The sequence below is a fragment of the Mastigoproctus giganteus genome, chromosome 13 (assembly GCF_048544385.1).
Source record: "Mastigoproctus giganteus isolate SK-2022 chromosome 13, ASM4854438v1, whole genome shotgun sequence".
NCBI classification, from domain to species: Eukaryota; Metazoa; Arthropoda; class Arachnida; order Uropygi; family Thelyphonidae; genus Mastigoproctus; species Mastigoproctus giganteus.
Genome location: NC_143587.1, coordinates 119,890,608 through 119,911,917, shown reverse-complemented (window position 1 = coordinate 119,911,917; position 21,310 = coordinate 119,890,608). Strand labels below are relative to the sequence as shown.

General features: G+C 38.6%; 1 protein-coding gene across 1 annotated transcript in view; it reads right to left on the bottom strand.

Moving 5' to 3' along the window:
- Window positions 1-21,310, bottom strand: part of LOC150076403 (voltage-gated delayed rectifier potassium channel KCNH8-like) — a 271,262-nt gene that overhangs the window by 41,131 nt on the left and 208,821 nt on the right. Inside the window, 4 exon segments of the mRNA XM_090387870.1 lie at window positions 525-707; window positions 9,007-9,211; window positions 11,604-11,656; window positions 11,659-11,763. Of these exon segments, the coding sequence (XP_090243996.1) occupies window positions 525-707; window positions 9,007-9,211; window positions 11,604-11,656; window positions 11,659-11,763 (546 nt within the window).

The window sequence follows — 21,310 nt, the reverse complement described above, 5'->3', positions numbered from 1 at the left end:
CATTTTATGCCTTAAAGAGATTTTTAATAATTTAAACTGTGATAATGGAGTAATATTTTAATTTGTATGTCTTATATTTGTTGATCATATCTGTCCTGCGCATTATTATTAGGTGAATACTTTCTGTGGGAATATTTAGTGCAATCAGATAATGGTATAATTCTTATAGTATATTATAAACCGATTTTGGAAAAAGCAGCAGGATTTGCTTTCAAAATAATAATCAAGGATCAAGAATCTCGCAGTGATTATTCGCTGAACAGCTTTAGGGTAAGTTTAACCTCGTGAACACACAATTGGCAACACCGTTGACTGTATAATAAGTACAATGGACATCTCGACAAGTCAGCTATTTGTCTAAATGGGTTCTTATTTATTTTTTTTTATTTTTATTGTTACTATTTCAGATTGTAATCAATTAACTCTTTTGTATTGTAGTGTAGGTTTTGTTAACTCACCCTTCCCCACTTTTATAAAAAAAAAAAAAAACGTCTCGTGCATCGAACAGCGTTGAGATCACTTACCTCCAATCAGCATGGTGAGTATAGAAAACACTTTCTCAGCATTGGTATTTGCTGAGACGTTGCCAAATCCCACGCTGGTTAGGCTGCTGGTAGTAAAATAGAGGGCGGTAATATAAGCAGATGCTGTGTCTGTCTCATTCACATAAAGATAACCGAGCTTAGTGGAGAGCTGGTGGAGCCATCCTGAAAAAGAAAAAAAAAAAAAAAGGATGAATTTCGCTACAGTTATTCAGATGAATTAAAACCCACACAAATTTTGTTTAGAAATATATATCCAGAACAGTGGCGTAACTGCTGGAGTTTTCAAGGGCACACGTGAGCCGAGTTGATGCATAAAAGGGACCCAAGATCTATGCCAGGAAAAATGATCTATATTTGCGAAATTACCTTTAATGGATTCATTGTTTTTTACCCCCATCCAGGACCATTCGTTTATGGTTACGCCAGTGATCTAAGCCATCTTTGTTTTACTCATACAAATACTGGTATTTACATGCGAACGTACTCCTAAATGAGTATATCTTGCTAATTCTTACTGTTTTATAACGTTATCGAAGTCATTGTAACTTAGGTGACTCGAAATCACATGCACAATATAATGAAGTTCATTTGAATTTTCTGCGCATGGTACTGAAAGAAAATAAGCAATTAGTTGTATGCATGTTTTTCATAAAATATTTTTCACTGATAACTGTGGCGCAGGTGTATTGGTTTCCTTAAAGTATCGCGCACCTCGTGTGAATATGAACAGGCCCTTCTTAAAGTTTACAGAACACTTTATTACACCTTATATACCATGAATAGGACAATATCAATCACGAGACAACAGCCATCCCTCAATGGCCCAGAGTAATGGAAACACAACTAAGACACTGACTCAACTTGTTCAAAGACACCAGAAGAACCCCATCTTGCCCTGTTGGGCACCTGGACTAAAGGACATCCAAAGTGGTCATATGACTCATCATACACTGTTTCTTTCTTGAACGGTGCTTTCTTTCCCCTCTGGTGGGGAGAGGGGCTTTTCTCCCCTTCCCTAACCCCAAATGGCGCCTCCGTAGCCAGGTGGGAAGGAGCAGCAGTGCGTAGTACACGCTTCTTGATTAGACCGGGGTTCGAGCCCGTCACCACCAAATACGGAGGATGCGGAAAGGTCAAGGGAATGACCACCGCATATCCCGGAGCAATATGGCCTTAGTTGCTAATGCTCCTAAAAACCAAATAACAAAAAAAACAAACAACAACCTAACCCCAAATCTCTTCCCTCTGGTGGAGCACGGGCCTGCCTCACTGCAATCGCGGGGCCATCCTCTCTATCAGCCCCTTACTTCCTTTTCTTCCCTCCAGTCTTCGCACACCCCCTTTACTGTTGACTTTCACAGCGTTTTCAGCCCCACGCGTCCAAATTTAACTGCATCAAAATTTCTTGCCCGACCCATTTAGGCATATAGAAAATATTATTTCAGCATATAGCCCCTCGCCAGCTTCTAAATTATTCTAACAAACGCTAATAACTAACCGCGAGCAGCACTTTATTTATTTGTTTATTTTATTTTATTTTTTTTTTTTTTTAGGTTCTAGCCACTGAAATCCCAGGAAAGTAGGTGGCAGGACCAGCTAGAGTATTATATAGGTCAGTGTTTCTCAAAGGGTGTGCCGCGTCACATTAGTGTGCCGCAAAATTTTCCAAGTGTGCCGCGAAATTTAGAAATTTCTTCTTCTATGACTACGTAGGTGTGCCGCGAAATTTTTCTTCTTTGGAAAATGTGCCACGAGAGTAAAAAGATTGAGAAACACTGATATAGGTAACACCCGGCCGGCCTCCCCGTGGCGAGGTATGGTAAAGTCGGGTTCCATTAGGGGCCCGGCGGCTAACAGGCCGGATGAACAAGGGCACAACATGCTAAATACCACATGACCCATATACTTTTAAATCCCTGGCTTGTCCGATACAGTGTACACACGCGGAGATGGGAGAAATCCCAGGAACCGTTAGACCCAAATATACCTATACACACCTTATATCAGGATGAAGCCACAAATCAGCCTAATGAAATAAGGCGATTACTACAACGCAGAAATAACTATAATGCTGCCATCTACCGAGAGGAATAGGATTTAATAGTAATATTAGATACTAAGTCAATTTTTTTTTTTTCTTTTTCTGATATCGTTTGTAACTAAACTGTATTAATACGTAACCCTGAAAATTCATGAACATCAACAGAAAGTGCTTATTTCATCCTTATTGTATTTGCGCTTTAGCCGTATTATTATTATTTTTTACTTATTATGAGAACAGTAATACCCCATAATACGCAGATTTACGTAGTGAATTGGAGATTGCTTTCACCCACACGCATTTTGCTTGTGAACTGCCAACACGCGCCTGCCACATTAATGGTAATTAATAGTGCGTGTAAGGCCTCGCAACCAGTTTAACTTATCTAGTTATGTTGGCTTATTTTAAGTATTCCTGTCTTTTGTTATTCCAGGGTTTCAGGTCTCATTTCATTCCTATTATGAAGGATCAAGTCCAAGTGGATAACTACATTTTTCAAAATAATTCTGCCCACGTCACAGAAAAGTAAAGTAGATTTTCATTTAAACTATTTTTAGATAAATCGTCTAATCCTCGAAATATTGTACAATTCGTATGATTATTTGTAAACTTTTTAGGTACTGGGATTTGTTGCCCACGCTTTTAAGTATTTAGGAAGTAAAAGTTAATCAAACTTTCCACCTCTCAATTTGTATAAGAATGGCAACGATATTTTTGAAACAGCAACCTGATAGAGGGTTGATACTGAGCGACACGTCACAAATGACGTCTCCCCTTAACAGCCAATAAACGTAACTCTGTTTGCTCCATTTCTCTTGTACTTTTTGACAACTACAGCATTCATTCCCTTTGCTACTCAGCAAAGGGAGGGGGAAAACGATGGGGAGAGCGTTAACAAACGCACTAACACGCAACTTGTCTTAAGTGCTTTCTAAATATACTCTTGAGCGCTATCATGGTGACCGCCGTCTCTGTTCCAATGTCTGGTTTAATTAATTGCCGTGTTGGCCTAAGACATTACGTGATAACATTTGGTCGCCATCATTATTGTAGGCGAGAGGAGTTTTTATAGGCAACTAGCGAAACACCCTGAGGAGGTTGACAGACTGACTCGTATATATGAAGCACGCGGGATAACTGCACCACTACCGTCAGCTAATAAACATCTAAATATAACACGCAGGATTAAGTCTTAATCTCAGAGTCCTATGGAAACAGTTTCTCGTACGATATTACTATCATAATGGCAGATATGTGAACATGGAAGAGTTGTTTTGCTTTTGGGATTGAAACTTAAATCGAAGGTCCTCTGTCGAATAATGTACGGTACGTCAAGGTACAGAGGTATTATAAAATCCTTCCATTTCAAAAATAACTCAAATTATAAGTTGTATCAGAAAGTAGTTTTTCATTGTAATCAATATATGTTGGATTTTTAAACAATTAAAAAGTTGGAATTTTGACCGCCAGAGGAACGCCCATATTGATTAATTTAGACCTTTTTTTTTTTTTCACCGATCTTTATTGATGATTAAATCTTCGAGTCCACCGTTATTTTCTAATAAACAATGAGGACTGGGCATTGTTCTTCACAGCTGCGCTCAAAATTTCAATGAAATATTTGATGGATTAACTCCTTCACAACTGAAAGAGTTGTTGCTGTTTGAATTATTCTTATGATGTAGATGGACGATCACTTCTGGGCTTAGGATTTAGGTAGCCTTTGAGAATGTCTTATAATATTCAGCACTTGCTCTCTTAGGTAGCATAGTGAGTATAATCAATATCATCTCCACACAGAGTTCGAATCTGCCAATGATGCGAGGAATTTTTATGAGCCTTCATAACATGGCTGAGTTAGTCTGCCTCAGGCGAGGATAACATGGTTTTTCTCACAGAAATGTGGATTTTCCCCTTAAGCAAATTGATCACAAAACATAAATTTATGTCTGAATTTACAGATCATATATGGTCTGTTGTGATGCGCCTAAAACCCCACAATAACCAACCAACCATTCAGCACTCTTCTTTCCGAACAAGCAGGCATTAGGATATTTTTGCTTTTGATACGTTCTGAAGGCTGAAATATCACTATTATATTAATGAAGTTTTAATTAAAAGTGGTTTATCTCTAGGCAACTTTTTTTTTTTTTAAATTAACTTGAAGCTTTCTTTTTAACCGTGACGACGAAGAATGAGACCAAGACAAGCAAACACTGGAATTCTAAGATCCCAGACACTTTTTGTTATAACGAACGCAAAAGTGATTTGATTTTTCATTGGAGTGAATAAACCTCAATGACCTTTGGTCAACTGATGCTATGCTCGAAGCATCGGAGACTTCATATCGCTTCCTCCCACATCAAATGCTTAGCAGCTCGCTCGAATCCCAGAAACCAATAGGAACAAGCTCGTACTCCTCTTCACACCAGCTGTCAAGCTCTCCTGTGGTACATGTGGGGACAAAGTCTCACCATATCTTTCTTTTTTTAAACAAGAGCGCATCGATGCATCTCCACAGCGAAGTGCCATTCGTGTATATTGTAAATATAACTTTACTTGATGTAGAATGTAAATAATACTGAATTATGTGAGGAATCATAACATGTGACATTTTTTAAAATATTTACGTTTAAATCGGTGTGTACATAATCAATTATTTAATTCTAATGTCGGCCCCTTCCCTGATCTTTGGCCGTGACGGGACAGCCGCAACTTTGCTTATTCGTCTAGTTTCAACAAAGATTTCTCTCTCTCTAAATCGCTTTTCTCTTGGTGGTAAAATTTCAAATTATTTATTTATTTTTTGCTATTAAAACTCTCACATGTATTGATTACAATGCAAGAAAAAAAAACAGTTTTTAGATATGACTATAATTTTTTTAATTATTTATTTTTAAATGTGGGGAAAGAATTTTGTAACTACCCTATACTTTTTGTATGAAGTCCATAAATGTGAAAAAATAGATAAGCGCGAGGAAATGATTGCACGTCATTACGCAGGCCTCGATTCCTAATGGGATTTTTCATTGAAATGATCGAGCGTAGCCTTGCGTTTGAACAAAATGTAATTAATGTACACCGATTACAATGTTCTTCAATTTGAATTGTTTGTTTTTTTTTTTTTTTCTGAATTCTGTATATGAACTTAATTTAGCGAGCTCACACAAGGTTGTAAATAAACGGTCCAGTTTAAAACTGACAAAAAAATGAAAGTATATAAAAAGTTTCTGTTTATCAGAGCTGCTAACTGCTCGGTTGAAATGTCTTTGTTCAACGACCCGCGTGCCTTACTCTACCATTAATATCCGGATGTCTCTCCCGAAATAATGGTCACGTTAAACTATTCGTGGGCTTTTGAGGAGACAGTGATGTGAATGCAATATGCTACAGTTGACGGATTTAAGACTTCACCACGGAATGATAATAGGGTGCCACTTAAGCATTCGCATTCGATCTGTATGTTCAATCTGTAACATTTCAGCGACAATGAAGTTCCCTAAGTTGACGATTGGTGATGTGATCTACAAATGGAAGCGAACTGGTGTTAAAATCGTCAAGAAACGACCCGGAAAAACCCTCTGGAGCTGACGGAATATAAGAGGAGAGCCCTGAAAATAATGGGGCCTTCAAAAAGCAAGTTGATATTGTCGCAGCACACGCAGGTCCTCGGATAATTCAGTACGGTGCGCAAGACGCTACGTGATATGGATTACCATGGTCATGCAGCCTTCCAAAATCCACTGATCAACCCGACTAATGCCAGACTCCCTGTAACTTAGTTTGGTCCGCCGTTCTTGGACATTAGACTAATAGAAATCATCTGTTTTGGACTGATGAGTTATAAAACGTTGTCTGACAGTCGTGCTTGGGTGTGGCGGATTCTCGGAAAAAGCTGCGTGGCGTACCTTATCATCCTAACAATGAAATTTGTAAATGTGCTGTGATATTTACAAATGAAATAGAGTGAGGGAGTTTTTTTTTCGTCATGTGGCTATCTTCATCTCATGTCCAAGTCACTTTTTTCAGAGTATGGGGATTTGGTGGGCGGAACCATTATTTTCAGAAATATGGAAATAAATTGAAACTACAGTTTGTGATTGCAGTTATGAGTATTTCATCACTTGCACGATTTAAATCGCTGTATCAGTGACATATCGTATTATTTCGATCCCATACTGTAATAAGAGAGATCAAACAGTTTACTTGTTGGAACGAGTTTAGAAGCAGACACCACGGCTAACAGAAAGGCTAAATTTTCTTCAGTGAATAGTTCATATTTAGGAGGCTTAAAATACAAATGAAATTATCGAGTTTATTAGCAATAATTTTTAATAACTAGAAGAAATAGAAATCTAGTGAATCTAGAAGACCAAAAGAAAAGGATGCAAATTGCTCTAACTTGATAAAATGATACCGTTTTGGGAATAAAGATTTCAACCATCATTATAAGAAGAGTAACTATGACGTAACGCTGCGCGCGCGCGAGAGAGTCAGCTAGCTAACTGATGAATGCTGAAATCTTTATATACATAGCATAGCAATTCTAGTTTATTATAACAATTTTCTAATGAAGCATGCAGAGAGAATCTGTTACCACGCGAGGCTGTTTTCAAATTAATTAGGGCACCACTATTAGGAGGAGCTGAATGTAGGTCGGAAGGATGAAAAATACGAAGAGGCACTAATTAGTTCCATGTAGGGGTGAAAAGAGACTCTGGTAGCGAGTTCAAATTTCAGTTTGGAATTGTTTCTCATTCACATATTTATATTTTAAATTATTTCTAGCAAAGTTCATTCAATGAATGCTTAAGATAATGAACAGTTTGCTAGCTTACATTTTTAACGAATCACCTAGAAATAAAGATTAAAGCAGCATTGCTGTGCAAGGACTGTTCCTTGTACACTAAGTAGCCACTTTATTAGGTACACCTACCTAATAGCGAGTAGATACTCGTTTAGCACTCATTATGGTCTGGATTCGTTGTGGCACACAATACAGACCGACCACTCCGGGGCTTCGACAGCGTGTCACAGGGTTCCTGGTTCAAGTTGACTGGCTATCTTCTCATAGTTGTTGCAAATTGGATAGTTACAGGTCTACTCTGAGGAGCTCGTTTCACCTCATCCCACAGGTGTTCAATCGAATTTATCTAATGATCTGGGAGACCACCGCAGTAGACTGAATTCACTTTCGTATTTCAGGAACCGGTTCTCTACAATTCCGGCCTTGTGAAATGGCACATTATCTTTCTCGAAAAACTCATTTGCAGATGGATACACTGCTGCTATAAAAGAAGGTGCCTGATCGGAAACAATTTCCAGATAAGCTGTTGCAAATTGTTATTCTGCTAGTATCAAGGGGCATAATATGCACCAAGAAAACACTTCTTACTCCGCCACCACCATCATAATTTTGCGTTGTTCACACCAGCAGGATGCCTCAGTGGATTCATGCCGTTTTTGCGCCATAATCTGGTCATCCCATCAGCGAGAAATGGCAGATGATGATTTTTCAGTCGTCCAGTGTTGATGTTCCGGAGCCTACAGTTATCATACCTTGTTTTATTTTTTCTTGTTGTAGGGTTTCAGGCGCATCAGAAACTGAAGCAATGGGCCCTGTATAATATATCTAAAAATTGCGATGCAGTTACTGAAGGAGTGCTCCATTTCATAAAAAAGGATGTATACCTAATAAAGAGTCCACACAGTGTATATTGTGAAACCATAAGAACGATTTGTATGGAAGGGAGAAATAAATGTATCGCATGAGATCAGACGTAGTTACTTAATTCCACTCTTTATTACGAGCGAATTAAAAGATACATTCATTTGTGACATCAACAGTAAAAAATTATGGTTAGTCTTTTAGAAACAACTTGTTATAGGAGTATGTATCTGTATTCTTTCTGCATAAAACAGATGGTCGAATATAAGTATTTCTTTGTTAAATATCACAATAGAAGTGTCATCTTTTGTTTGCTTCAGCGAGGTGCTCTTTATTCACGGTAGCTGAAATAATTACCACTGGAATGTGCTCATCATTAATAACAACCCATGAGCGGTGAAGAGCATTGACTTCGTGTACATCATTTGTGGAAAGCGAAGGTAAACCACAAACGGGCCGTTTACGGTTTATTTAATTAGAATGAATCGTTGGTATGGCAAATTTCCTTAATTTATGAAGGCAATGTCTCAACGCTTATTCCGGATGATATCTCCATTGCATTTAATATAAGAGTGTTTCCATTTAAGCGCTTTTGATTGAATGTTTCTTGCCTTTGCCCCCCCCATTTAATTAGATTGGATTTTTAATTAAATATAAGTGATAACATTAAAGCTTAATTAAAATCGATATAATTCATAAATTTTATTAGAGGATGTTATAAAATGCACGATATCTTTTACATTTTAACTTACCCACATCCCAGTTAATTGGGTTGGCGTCAATCTCCTCGAGAGCTATAACGTACCAAAGACACGCTAACCAATGAGCTACTAGAGAAAACATGAGCATGAGCAGGGTGAGAATGATTGCACTGTACTGAGAGTACCGGTCCATTTTCTGGAGAAGTCGAGCCAGCCTGAGGAGTCGGGTCAACTTGAGAAGATGCATCAATGTGTTCTATAGGAAAAGCAAGAGTTATAAGGAAGTTCAATTTGTTCTCAATTTCAACTCCAATTATGACACCAAAAATTAAAAATGACAAATTAAATAACAGTGCATTTAAGAGTGATATAAATACAGGAAGAAATAAATTACTGAAAGCGTATAGATAATGATTAAAAGTGGCAGAAAAGGCGATGTTTTAATTGTACCAGAATTAAAGATAAATTCGAGTTGCTAAGCTGAGTTTTACAGTGTCAATGAAATTTGGGTAATTTATAAAAGGATCTAGTTGAAAGTTCAGCAAAATTTAAGGCACTAAGTAATGGATGTTCTGTGGTGTTTTGTCCTGTATATGATTGAAAAGAGGTTTTGATCGAAATGGAATGAAAGGAACAGAATAAGTTATCTACGCAACCTGTGCCTAAGCTTTTATGATGTAAAAGCTTATAAGCAAATGTAAGTTTGATTGGAGTTCACCTGTTTAATAAACAAAGGATTTCTTTCTTCCAACATAAGTTTTTAATTGGGCAAATGACGTTGTCATCAGTGGATGAACAAACAGAGCTTTATGACAATCCACCTTGTCTAGTTAAGAACGTAAGTTACTGCATTCATAAAATGCACCAGCGTTGGAAGAACAGACCAAGGATGAAAGAAAGATAGAGGATGTCATTAAATAATGACCTGTACTTAGGTAACAAACAATAAGAGACAAATACAAATGATAAGTACAGGAACTTTCACGGCATTACGCCAGAGACCAACAGAAATTCAAGAATAATAACATGGTAAAATAGCATATAGGCCACAATTAACGGACTACTCCGAAGTCAAGAATTAGATCTTCTGAAGCATAGTCAAGGCAGGCAGGTAAAATCCTCAGGAAATAGAACTGTAGACATTTTTGACCATTGCGGCAACAGAAGCAACTTCTTCCCCATCAGGCACGTCAAAGGAATCAGCAACTCTGAGAATTTCCCATTTATAAAGCCTTTAATAATGGTTGCAAATTTCCGAGGTCTCTGTCTGGAATCTTTATCGCCGCCATCATTTCAGTCGATAGAAATCTCCCATAGAGGGTTCGTTTATCCTTGTTGTCCAAGTAGGACGCGATCTGAGACGACAGTGAAGAATCTACCAAAGGCGTGCACTGTATTTCATATGCGGGGTTCGGCGATTAAGCGAGTCTGTATCTTGACAGAGAAAAAAAACTGATTTTTTTCAAGACGCGAGACATCTACAGTCTGCGCTGTATTGGCAGTAGTGACTTCCTGGGGAAGGCAAAACTTCCATAACTCCCATTCCAGGAGTCTCTATTCGACGGCGAAGGGTTTTAACTGTGGTGGATGTAGCGGAAGCCCATATTTCTGATTCATAGTGAACTATTGGGAAGATGTCAGTAAGAAGTATTTACACATCACAGTGATATCTACCGTGGAGAAGCTGAGCCTTGCCGTTTCTAATCCTGTAAATTCGATTTCTATCGTCACCACTGCATCTATTTCAGTTCATTTAAATTTGACGAAAGGTTTGTGATCATCAGCAGACTCGTGGTAAATGATGATCCAATGCTTCGCGTAATGTATACTCACGGGCAGCTGCGCTTAAATGTTTCTGAAAACCAATTTGGAATTCTTTGACAAATTTGGGAGTAGTTTTTTACCACCAATTGTTCGTAGATCTGTTGTCAAATTATACGATCTCCCTGGTCGATGTTCAGCTTTGGCATGTAAAGAAGCTCTGAAAGGTTTATTCTAAGTTCCTCTCCTTCAACATCCTGTCCACCGTCCATATTCAAATTCGCTCAACTCGATACGTTTGATAGTACGAACAAGACGTTTCTTGACATAAGACAAGCTATTTAATAAATGTTTCAAAAAAAAAATTCTTCTCCAAAAGAATAATTTCGCTGTCCTATAAAACCACACGTCACTTGTGATGCTGACACTTTATAATATAAAAAAAAAAAAACTGTACCTTAACTGGGAAACAGATTGTAAAGTTATGGAACATAAGTAGCAAATATTCCTAACGATAACTTGAGTCACAGTAACATCGATGTCATGGATAGCGGCCAGTAGTTTCACAAAACGTATAAGTGATGATTATCGTAAATCCAATGTGAAATAAGGAATCCAATGCGACTTTTCGTAAATCTATTTTCTGTCAAAAGCGACTTCCCATGTCATGTACGAGTATATTGTCGGTTGGTATTTGTAGAATTTTTGGCTCTGAATTTCAGGTTGGTAGCATTCCGTTTCCTGTTGAAATATCAAAACTAGGGTTGACTCTCTTTTGGAGAAGGAGGTGAAGTCTTCTTACTGTTCAGCAGAATTCCGGAGACAACAAACAACTGGGCGATACACTAGAATATTAAAAATTGAGAAAATGACTTCGTAAAACTTACCCTACTGTACAGATTTGCAGCATACAGGAGGTCAAAGGGCAAGGCAGCTAAAGGTCGACCACGAACCATCCCCGGACGTAGTTAATGGCGATAGATTTCGGCTTCGAAACTACTTCTCCCTTTCTATTGACATAAGTGGTGCGGAAATTAAGAATGATATCTGAAAAAGATAGAAACGTAGACTTATTTCTGTTTGGTAACTCGCTCAGACATCATAGAAAGACTAGAATAGTAAAGCTTTCAGGAGTGTGTGCGTGTGTGCGCGCGCACATACACACACTCACTTCTAACACGTTGACACTTCCATGTATTGCAATTGTAGACTTCGGCAATTGTTTTCCTCCAGTACAATTTCTAGTAATTCATTGTTCGCTTTGTAAATTGGATTCCTAAAGAATTTTCTAATTTTTTTAGTATTTGGGTGTTGTTTGAAGTGGAAATGAGGTATTGCTTTCGAGGAGCATATACATCATCCAAATATCTGATCTAGTCGAAATATGAAAAAAAGTTATTCACGTGGGTTACTCCATAAATAAACGATGCCTGTACATCACGTGGCTCAAATGGATCCCAGCAGATCGCACGTATGTAAATGTAGCTGACCTTAACATTCAATGGCCAGTTGATAGGATGCCACCCGTCAATATTTCAAAGAAGTCTGGTTGTTGGAAAACACGTCGGAGGTGCTTCTGCGAAACCACTTCTGCTGGGTGGGGGTGGAACTGTGAAACAGGAAATTGATTCAAAGGCAATGTTGACTTGGAAATAACATGAGAAGACCTTATCATTGCGTTATGGATACTCAATCCACTGCAGTAAGTGGATTGGGTATCCATAACGCAGAGAATATGTATCCATAACAGAGACGTCAACTATGAACAAATTGAACATCGAAGACAATCAGAAAGTAAACTGCTTTTCAGTAACATTGGCCAATTCAGAAGTCTAAACCTACTATGCAGCCTCGTAGGAACGCAGTTGACATAAAGGAAAATGCCGAAGATTCACGTTACATTTATTTTATTTGCTTGTTTGTTGTCTCTGAGAGAGAATGAACTATTTGTAGTCTTTCCTCCACCTCATACATGGCTGTGGTTTCTTACGCAGCTCCTTGGTAGGGACTGGAACAAAGATTTCCTAAGCTAAACGCGGCAATTGGCGAGATTATTTACAAGTAAAAGATAATATAAGGGTGATTCAAAGTTTTTGCATTCATGTAATTCTATTAAAGTTACATACCTCAAATATTTACGGTTTATCAATGCATTCACCCTTAGTATCTAAAGGTTTTCAACCTTCTAAACCAAATGTCAATGAAGTTTGACCAGTCGTTTTTGGAGATCATATTTATTCCATCGATGAAGGCCTGAAAAGCGATCATAAGATTGTTAATCCACGTACCGTGACTAGTTGCTCCAAATCATATCTATCCACTGCACTGCGGTCTAAGAACAGCGGACCTTACACTAAGCTAGACAGCATCTGGCTTTATTAAGGGCTTATGGACGGCTACACCACTGTGGTAACACATATCATGTAGCGTCCTGCGCACTGTTCTGGTGATGACATGTGTCCCAATAGTCTCACTGAGGCCTGTATGTATGCTGCAATAACATTGATCTGTTTTCCGAGTGGACGATTCCTTTTACGGCTCCCGTCACCATCTGTCAGTCGGATGTTTTCCGAGTCGTTTCTTTAGGGTTTCAGCTGTAGTCCTATTCCATTTGCATGTGGGTCATTGAGTCTAGAGGCGCCTCCGTAGCCAGGTGGGAAGGAGCAGCAGTGCGTAGCACACGCTTCTTGATTAGACCGGGGTTCGAGCCCGTCACCACCAAATACGGAGGATGCGGAAAGGTCAGGGAATGACCACCGCATATCCCGGAGCAATATGGCCTTAGTTGCTAATGCTCCTAAAAACCAAATAACAAATAACAAATTGAGTCTAGACATTGAAACCGTCTGCGCGGGTATCGCAGTGGCATCGTCACCATCTGGCCCCCACCGGATGGAAAAGGTTCGGGTTCGAATTCTGTCAATGACGCGTGGAACTTTTATGGGCTTTTTTCACTTCATGGCTGAGTTAGTCTGTCTCAGGCGTAGATAGTAAGGTTCCTTCCCACGGAAGCTCCGATTTTTCATCCAGCAAAAGAGGTAAATCGACCAGAGAACGCTTGGGTAGTTGAATTAATATTCCTGGTGACCCTAGTATGACATTTGTTTGGACACTTCAACTGGGCAGTTAGCCGCAAATAGCTCCGATAAACAGCAACTTATAAAGTGGCGTACATACATCATCGCGTCTTGATTAAAATAAATCGACCAACGGATAGAATAATTTTCTTACGTTGGACAGTTGCTATGATAACACCACCACAACTGTATTTGGCAGGTGGAAATGTTAACTATTTTTTTATTTTTCTCCACCGGACTTTAGTATCAAGGAAGATTAACCTGAGGAAGTATATATCGCACTGTTTATATGGAATACTGGCTGTCCTGGTTGAAAAATCGAGTAAAATCTGTAACTGCTCAAACAAGCATACCGCTAGATTATCAGATTCACCATCCATCCAGCACTCGCATTACGAAGATGACCCTTTTTTTCCTACAGAGCTCGTTAGTTCGCAGTCTCCTGTTTAACAGTATAAGTTTACGGTACCTCCCTTTCATCGACTGGCTTTATTGTCAGTAATGATCTTTAAATAATGATGCAGGTTCCATATTTCCGGGATCATTAATAAAACAGCTACGAAAGTTTCTGGAACAAAACAATTGCTACTTCCGGGTCTTACAGTATAACAGCGAATAATGATTACTTTCATGCAAGGCAGTAGTAGGATAGTCGTGGGGAATGAATAATCTGTCACTTGTATACTTCTATTCCTGCATATTTTATGAGTCTAAGCTTCTGCCGGTGTGTTCGATTATGTGTGTGTTATAGTAAAAGGAAAACTTCTCCTACAAGACTGCTACTGTCAGTCTTGTAGGAGAGAAATAAATCCTCAAAATTGAAAAATATCGTTTGGTTCTCGTATTCATCTTCTCTGTAAACAACTGCAAGGGGGTTCTGTCAGAGAACGGCAGTGAGCTGTGAACTCTAATATCTATTAAATAGATGGATATGCTTCAATTTTCGTGAGGCAGTGAGAATCTAGTATTAAGAGACAAACGAAAGCGTAGGGAATGAGCTTATGTTGTGTACAGAGATTTTATTTTATTGAAAACAAGATATATAACAGGCAACCATTAGCAGTGTATCTGGGAGCAGAACAATGAACAGAGATTTTGATAACTACAATAAAAGATTCAACAGTAAAAATAGGTTAAACTATTAAAATATGTACAAAAAGAAGTGTGCAGCAAGTTTAGTTACCGGTAGAAGAAAAAGAAGAGATAAAAATAAAGGTTAAATGAGAATTCATCACTTTGCAGTCCAAGAGATGAGGTATACTTGTGGACAGAGTTCATCAGAGATTGAGAATTGTCAAGGTCAATGAGGGAGTCGTTTTCCGATCTGGTAATTCTGTTTAGTGGACCGGACTTCATAAAGTTCGTGTTGACGGGGTCAAGGTGAAAGATTTAATTTCTCCACGTACAGAAAAAGATTACAATGGAAATAACAGAACAAAACTAGTAGAAAAAAGTTAAAATGTAAGGCTAAGGCATGGAAAATTAAAAACGCGAAGTAAATCAGGTATTGGATTCCTGATACATCGCATTTTTTTGGACTGAACACTCGGGAGTAAAAGACAAATCTAATCCGGGGGGAAAAATGGAGGGGAAACGATGTATTTTGGTTTTTCAGTCATGATTTTTTATCTCGATTTCTCTACAAAGAACTTGTAAGCAAACATGAAATGCCCAAATGAGGAAATACAATACATCATTTCCCTTTCGTCTTTGATTGGTGTTTGTAGTGACGAAGCCTGCAAAGCTGTTGTCGAAATCGCCAATAAAATATGGGGAAATTCGAAAATCTGAATTATTTCGAAATTTTGCAGTGTCTGCCGTGCACGTATTTCTGTAAAAATTTCGGTACTATTTGGAGTTCAAGACGTAGGCCAATTTTTGTTATGTATTTTTCCAGAAGTCTGTCGACGTAGCTTTAAGATGTAAACAAAGAAAAAGGGGTCCAACAAATTCAAGGTTACCTTAATGAAATCTCCAACGGATAGTTGGGTAATGAATTTTGAACAGCCTTTTATTACAGAGATCGCTCTGGAGCAACCTTTTGTTATGGGCACTCTAGCTATACTTAGTTTTCCATTAAGTTAACCCTATGATTTATTTCACTCTCACCGACGCCGAAAATAGCCAGCAGTTGCGTGTCAAGGGGCCGAGGTGTTAATGAAGAAGTAATGTAGACCCGCTTGATATCTCGTTATATGTCGTAATATAATCAGCGAACAAAATTAGATCATCTGGTCGTCTGGAAAATGATAATTCTTTACATTAAAAACAAGGAATCGAGGCGACTCCCGAGTTATATATAGTTGCACTCCGATTTGCAAGTCTGCTGTAGCTGAGTTCTGTTTACAGGCATTTTGTTACAGGCAACTTCACTTAGTGACGTAAGAAAGCGATGTCATCGATAGGTGGCCGAAGACTTAATTAAGAGGCGCATAGCTACAACGGGAATGCTGGCATGCAGATCGATAGAAGCTGAAGGTGGTGGCTGCGCTTTTTCTATTTATTTAATAGGGGTCGGGAAGGAGTAATACAGGTGGATTTCTCATTTTGGATCTCTTTTTTTACACTGGAAGTTCCCTTCATTATGAGCATAAGAAAGCAGTGGACATAAGTCAACTAAAAAAGAAATTTGTTAATGTCCTTGAAGTGTAACGTCCCAAAATCACTTTTCTTTTTAGTCGTGTTCGTGACTCGTTATATATCGTACAGTAAGAAGTATGTTTCTTGTACACAGTATGCATACTGCTGCGGTCCTCTTTAGTAGGTGTGATGAAACGTGTGCACATCCTTGTTATGTTATCCCACTTCTGAAAGAATACTGCCCTTGCAGTTTCCCATATTCATTGACAGATGCTATCCATCCTGCTCTCTTTTTCTTCCTTTCTTTGTTTCAAGCCTTTCCCCATAGGCTCTCGACTGGATTAAATCTGGAGTAGGAAGCAAAGGAAAATGAATCATGCATTCATAATATTTTTAAAACCATTATGAAGTGGTCAGAGTTGCAACTTTGACCACTATCTATACTCTTATTACTATTCTATTTATGTCGTGTTTCTGTAGTGGAATTGTCTCGAAACATTTCTTTATCGCCTGATTTAAAACGTCTTCAGAAATAATAGACCCAAGAGGTTGACTTCTCAAGGATGATAAACGAAAGTACTTGTCCGTTCACACGAGAGTCTGCAGGCTCGTTAGCCCAGATGACATTTCAACTGCTCTGACGACCACTGTCGCCGTATATGCCATTACTGAAAACGAATGCATTGCTGGATTATGAAAATATGGCACTTATGTAAGTACCTAATCATAGAAAAACTGCTGCTAACTCTTAGTATGCAGTGTTCATTTTCTATTTTTAGTGATATCACAGCAGGAAATCCTGTCTGGAGGAAGATCTTTACTTTATGCACGCATTAATGAGAACTAAAGTAGCTTATGTAGCTCTTACGTAGCTTTCTCTTTCGTTCAAATTGTGCAGTTAGACCCTCCGTCTTTACTGATTATTATATTGTAAACTCTCTAATTACAAGTACTGATACGTTCAAGGACTTAGGTGTCATCTCCGCGTTGCTTTCATTGTGGGTGTAACAGTTCACTGTAAAGGCCAGAGATTTAAAAGTGTATGGATTTTGTAAGTGTAGTGTTGTGTATCGTTGTTCTTCTGGCCATTTAGCCACTAGATCTCTGCTGGGACCCAACATTGTCCACACTATGCCTCGTGGAGGCAGACCAAGTGCCCAGTAATTTTAAATTTTTACTCTTGCAGGTCTTGCCACCTAATTTTTTGAGATTTCAGTGGCTAGGAACTAAAAAAAAAAAAAATAAAAAAAGGGGTGGCAAAAAACACTGGAAAAGTAAGGCTGAAAGAGGTTTATATTAATGTGGTTTAATTTTGGACGTTGTTGAATTTTGACATTGTGAGGAGTGTACGCGGGCAGAGTGGGGAGGGGGGATGAAGACTGGGGGAAAAGACAGAAGTATGGGAATGATAGAGAAGGCGACCTCAAAAAAGTCAGTGGGGCAGGAAAACTCCAGAGTCTTCTCTTGGTGGGGCTTGGAGAAGTGGCTAGAGTAACGTGTAGAGATTGTGGGCTAAACAGAAAATGCTCTCGCTCTATTACAAGACGGTCTTCATCCGTCTTGTAATAGAGCGAAAAATGAGGACCTCAGATGCCACTTCATTACAAAAATAAAGTATAATCTAATAAACCATGAACACTACCTATTGGACATGGAAGAGGAGTACAAAGCCTTCAACCGTTTTGTCCAGGACCTCTTCACAAGAAGGCTTCAGACAGCCATCCTAAACAATTAAAAGAAATAAAACCAGTGTGCGACAACCCAGACCTTTTTCAAGTTGCCCATGCAGGATATAAATACCGAAGCAGACAAACTCTGAACAGAACAAGACAAACATTGTCAGGAGACAAACCTCTGTGGGGGGGGGGTTAATAAGGTGTTGTTTATTTATATTATATTATATTTATGATTTATATTATTTTGGTTTATTCCCCTATTTAAACAACTCCCCTTTATAATGTCTCCCCACTTGCGCATCTGACTTTACTTCTCAGAAAATTCTAAGTTCATAGGGGAGAAACTCTTATATATGTTTAATTCCCATTGGTTAGGCTTGTGTCCAGTACAACAATTACACACACACACAAATGTTATACAAAAAAAACAAGTTTATTATGCATATTTACAGTTAAATCATAACAAATCTCATTAAGAATAAAATTTCACTGTTTCAACACCAAGGTACTTACAACATATCCAGTCTCTTCCTATCTAACAGGCTCCTTTACAGACTTGACCTTTTTTTTATCTCACCTTTCTCATTACACATACACAGGTTAAATAGTTACACTCTTTATATGCTCACCTTATTTCTGCTCCTATTACAACACAATCAAATCATACCTCATAGGTGTCATTAACATTTTTTTAATCATTAAAGTTAAACATATCATTGATCATATTACTTTTATGTATCATCATAACTACCAATTTATTCTTTAATTCCCTATTCCTCTTTCTTATATATTTCTTTAACCATTATCAGTTACAGAACTTGATCACCAAAATACAATGTCACATTCAAACACACCTTTTAAGGGTTGGCAATATACATAAATTTTATCTCCACACATTTAATATTTCTATTTTTTCTACAATTCCTTCCGTTCACTTTCTCATCTACATTACTATCCTCCTTATTCCAAATTACTGCCTAAACCAACCATAATTGCCTTAGAGTAGAATTTACTCCTATTTGGTTCACCCATCTAATCTTATCTTTATCATTAAATTCCCCAATTATCGCACTACAGTCCTTTCTCTAGCAGTTAACTTACAGTATTCTCAAATTAACTTTCACTTACTTAATTTCTGTGATCAGGTGTCTTCATAAGGGCCTTCTATCCTATCCTTATCCAGAGCTGCTATCTTCTGCTATCCAGGGCAATATCTTACAGCTTCCAGGGCAACATCGTACAGCTTCCAGGGCATTATCATACGGCATTCGCAACTGCTACTCCGCTTTCAGGATCTGCTACTTTTACTGTCAGGACGGCTACCTTTGCCTTTCAAAACTATATCAGGATATTATCGCCCTCCTCGGTGGACTGGGTGTTCTAAGGGAATCTTCTTCTCTCATTCTCACTGTTTGCAGAACTTCCTTTTACTACCCCTTTCCAGTTCATCTCCTAATTCCAGCGTATGCCCCACACAGCTATCAAAATTCATAAGTACAAATCTAACTGCGTTGATATTAACCTTTCGGCTTCCATTTTATCCAGCGATTGCACAAATTTCTCACTCACTACATTACTGATAACCCCACTTCGACTTTTTTCGTCGGCTATTTCTTCATCTTTCAAGCAACTCTTCCCGACTCACCCTCTCACTAGCACCGCTCAAAAAATTCTCCCTCTCCTTCTCTTTCCTTTTTCACTCTCTCTTTCCTTGTGTCCATATCCATCCACAATTTTCTCCAGTTGTTTTCCACGCCTTCCCACAGTGTTTTCTTCCAATCACTCTTTCTTTTTCATTTTTCTTTCTTTTCATTTGTTGGAAGGCTTAGTTCAGCCTGCCCCGTAGCACTAGCACGTGATTCTCTATACCCCTTTCTTTACAACCTGTTGACATCCGTCGGCCGAATACTTCAAAACAACTCTTTCTGTCTCATAACAGCTTGTCTCTATAGCACTCAAAAAAAACCACAAATTGTGACACTGGAGACATAGCGTCTATTTTTAGAAACTAGTGTGTGTTGTTCAGAATACGTTTCCGGTGTGTGACCCCTCATAAACCTTAAGTTGTTTTTGTAGCGCCGGACCCCCTGCTGAGTTTGCCATAGTGTCAGTTCCCTGTCTTAACGGAAGTAAAGCTAATGGCTCTGTTTTCGTTCCTACTACTCTTTTAATTTTTATACCTCTTACCAGAATAATTCTTATTTCTGAAACTGCATATATTACCCATTTATCCTATTAATGGCAAGAATCAAAAGAAAAACTAACTTTCAAAGTCTTAATAAAAAATATTTTATTTTTGTAAGATTTTCAAATCTTACACCTCGATAGGGACAAATCAAGAATATGACTAGTAACACAAGGACCCCAACAGGAAAATAACTAACGTTGAGCATATGTATGATCCCTGATCCTAAATTGAAAATTGCAGACATCCCCTGCCAAGCCTGATAACAAACACTGATAAGACACTTCAACCATGAAGATGACTGCAGCTCCACTGCCACTTTGCTGATTGGCGATCTGATTGGAGGTCTTTCTCGGCCCACTTTCTCCCTTTATCTTGGCGGGGAGGGAGGGAGATGGATGGTTCTTGCCATCTCCTCCCCTCCCCGCCTCCCCTTATTCTTCTGGTGAGGCACCGGCCTGCCTCACATACTTGGGGTCGCCTTACATATCGTAGTATTAGTACAGTAGTAGTAGTGGCATGTGATGCAAGAAAGCAAATGTATGAGCTTATGCAGCATCAGCCAAAAAAAAAAAAAAAAAAAAAAATCACACCATTCCCTCCAAATGCCTGTCCAGTTCCTCCTTAAATTTATTCAACCTATCAACTTCCACAACGACAGATGGAAGTTTGTTCCAGCAATTAACCACCTGCTGGCTAAAGGCAAATTTCCGCACATCTATTCTACCTCTGTCTTTTCTTAATTTGAATTTATGCCCCCTTAGGTTCGTAATCTGAACAAGTGGAAGAATCTAATCAGAATTCAGCGTGTTCAACCCATTCAAGGCTTATACACCTCAATGAGATCTCCCCGCAGGAGCCTAGTCTCCAGCCACTGCTATTTGCAGAACTTAAGCCTCTCTTTGTAAGAGGTTCCCTTCATTCCCCTCACCAATCTTGTTGCCCTTTTCTGTACACGCTCAAGCAAATTTACATCCTTCCTAAAATGAGGCCTCCAGACCTGTACGCAGCACTCAAGGCGTGGCCTGACCATTGCCTTATACAGAGGGACAATCACCTCCTTTTCCCTGCTAGCA